This window comes from Trichophyton rubrum (assembly GCF_000151425.1).
Source record: "Trichophyton rubrum CBS 118892 genomic scaffold supercont2.1, whole genome shotgun sequence".
Classification (NCBI taxonomy): Eukaryota; Fungi; Ascomycota; class Eurotiomycetes; order Onygenales; family Arthrodermataceae; genus Trichophyton; species Trichophyton rubrum.
This window is the reverse complement of record NW_003456428.1, coordinates 4086084-4087159: the sequence shown is the minus strand read 5'-3', so window position 1 is coordinate 4087159 and position 1076 is coordinate 4086084. Positions and strand designations below refer to the sequence as shown.

Genomic DNA, 1076 nt, shown 5'->3' with positions numbered 1-1076 from the left:
ACCCTAACCTTAACCCTAACCCTAACCCTAACCCTAACCCTAACCCTAACCCTAACCCTAACCCTAACCCTAACCCTAACCCTAACCCTAACCCTAACCCTAACCCTAACCCTAACCCTAACCCTAACCCTAACCCTAACCCTGGTTAAACGTTTATGGAGTAGTTTTATACTATATACTTGATAGGTATATAAGGTGTTGAGCAATTGAATCCATTTGTCGTATCTCAGTCTCACAAAACAGAAAGAAAAAAAAAAGCAGGCAATCATAACTTGTTATCATACAAAGGCTTGAAATCAGCAGAGGGATGACAGAGGAGGAAGAATATTAAGGGCGACAAATAACAAGCGAAGGAAGTCACGCATGTCCCATTATTTTGGTCTGAGGAATGGGAGGGGGGTTAAAAAGAGCGTCACGAAGACCCGCACGATCCTCCTCCCATACCTCCTGGCTATAAACGGTGGGCCCTTCATCCCATTCGATGCCACCATCGTCGCTGTCATCGTCTTCAGAGTCATCCAGAAGCATATCGGCGGCGCCAGTTAGTGCTGCAACACGCTGTAAAGTCCACTGCATATCCAGGAGATTCCAGTCGGGCAAGGGTAAGTTCTCTGGATCACTTGTCTCGAAGACAATCTCATCCCCTGAGATGATCTTCTTTTCCGTAACAATATTCCATGCCTTATGCATGTCGCCTCGGCCAGTGAGGTTGGATGGCAGGGTTGGGACTGTAGATATATCGACGGAATCTGACTTTTGGTGGCTTGTAAGCCAGTAAAACTTGGCTAATAAACGCTTCTTATCATCGGAGATATGGATAGGTTTTAGTGCAAAGAGTGAGCTTCCATGGTATCTATGCATCTGGGGCGCGAGGCAGAGAAGATTTTCCACGACCTCTGTTCCTCTTGGAAACACAGATTCATACCACGAGTTGACATGTTCTTCCGTCCAGAAATAGGACAGGAGGTTCCAGAAATTGTGGCCGGGACCCCGTTCCGTGGTATTGCGCATGGAATAGGGATAGATGTGCGCGACGTCTATCGGATGGTAGGCTTTCGTGATAGTACAGCGGTCGC

At 47.2% G+C, this 1076-nt stretch overlaps 1 protein-coding gene across 1 annotated transcript; it reads right to left on the bottom strand.

Moving 5' to 3' along the window:
• Positions 1-196: 196 nt before the first annotated feature.
• TERG_01540 (uncharacterized protein) lies at positions 197-1011 on the bottom strand (the record flags this gene model as incomplete). The annotated part of the gene is made up of 1 exon (XM_003239508.2): positions 197-1011. The coding sequence occupies one exon, from the start codon at positions 1009-1011 to the stop codon at positions 358-360; it is 654 nt and encodes a 217-aa protein (XP_003239556.1). The 3' UTR covers positions 197-357.
• Between the last annotated feature and the right edge of the window lie 65 nt (positions 1012-1076).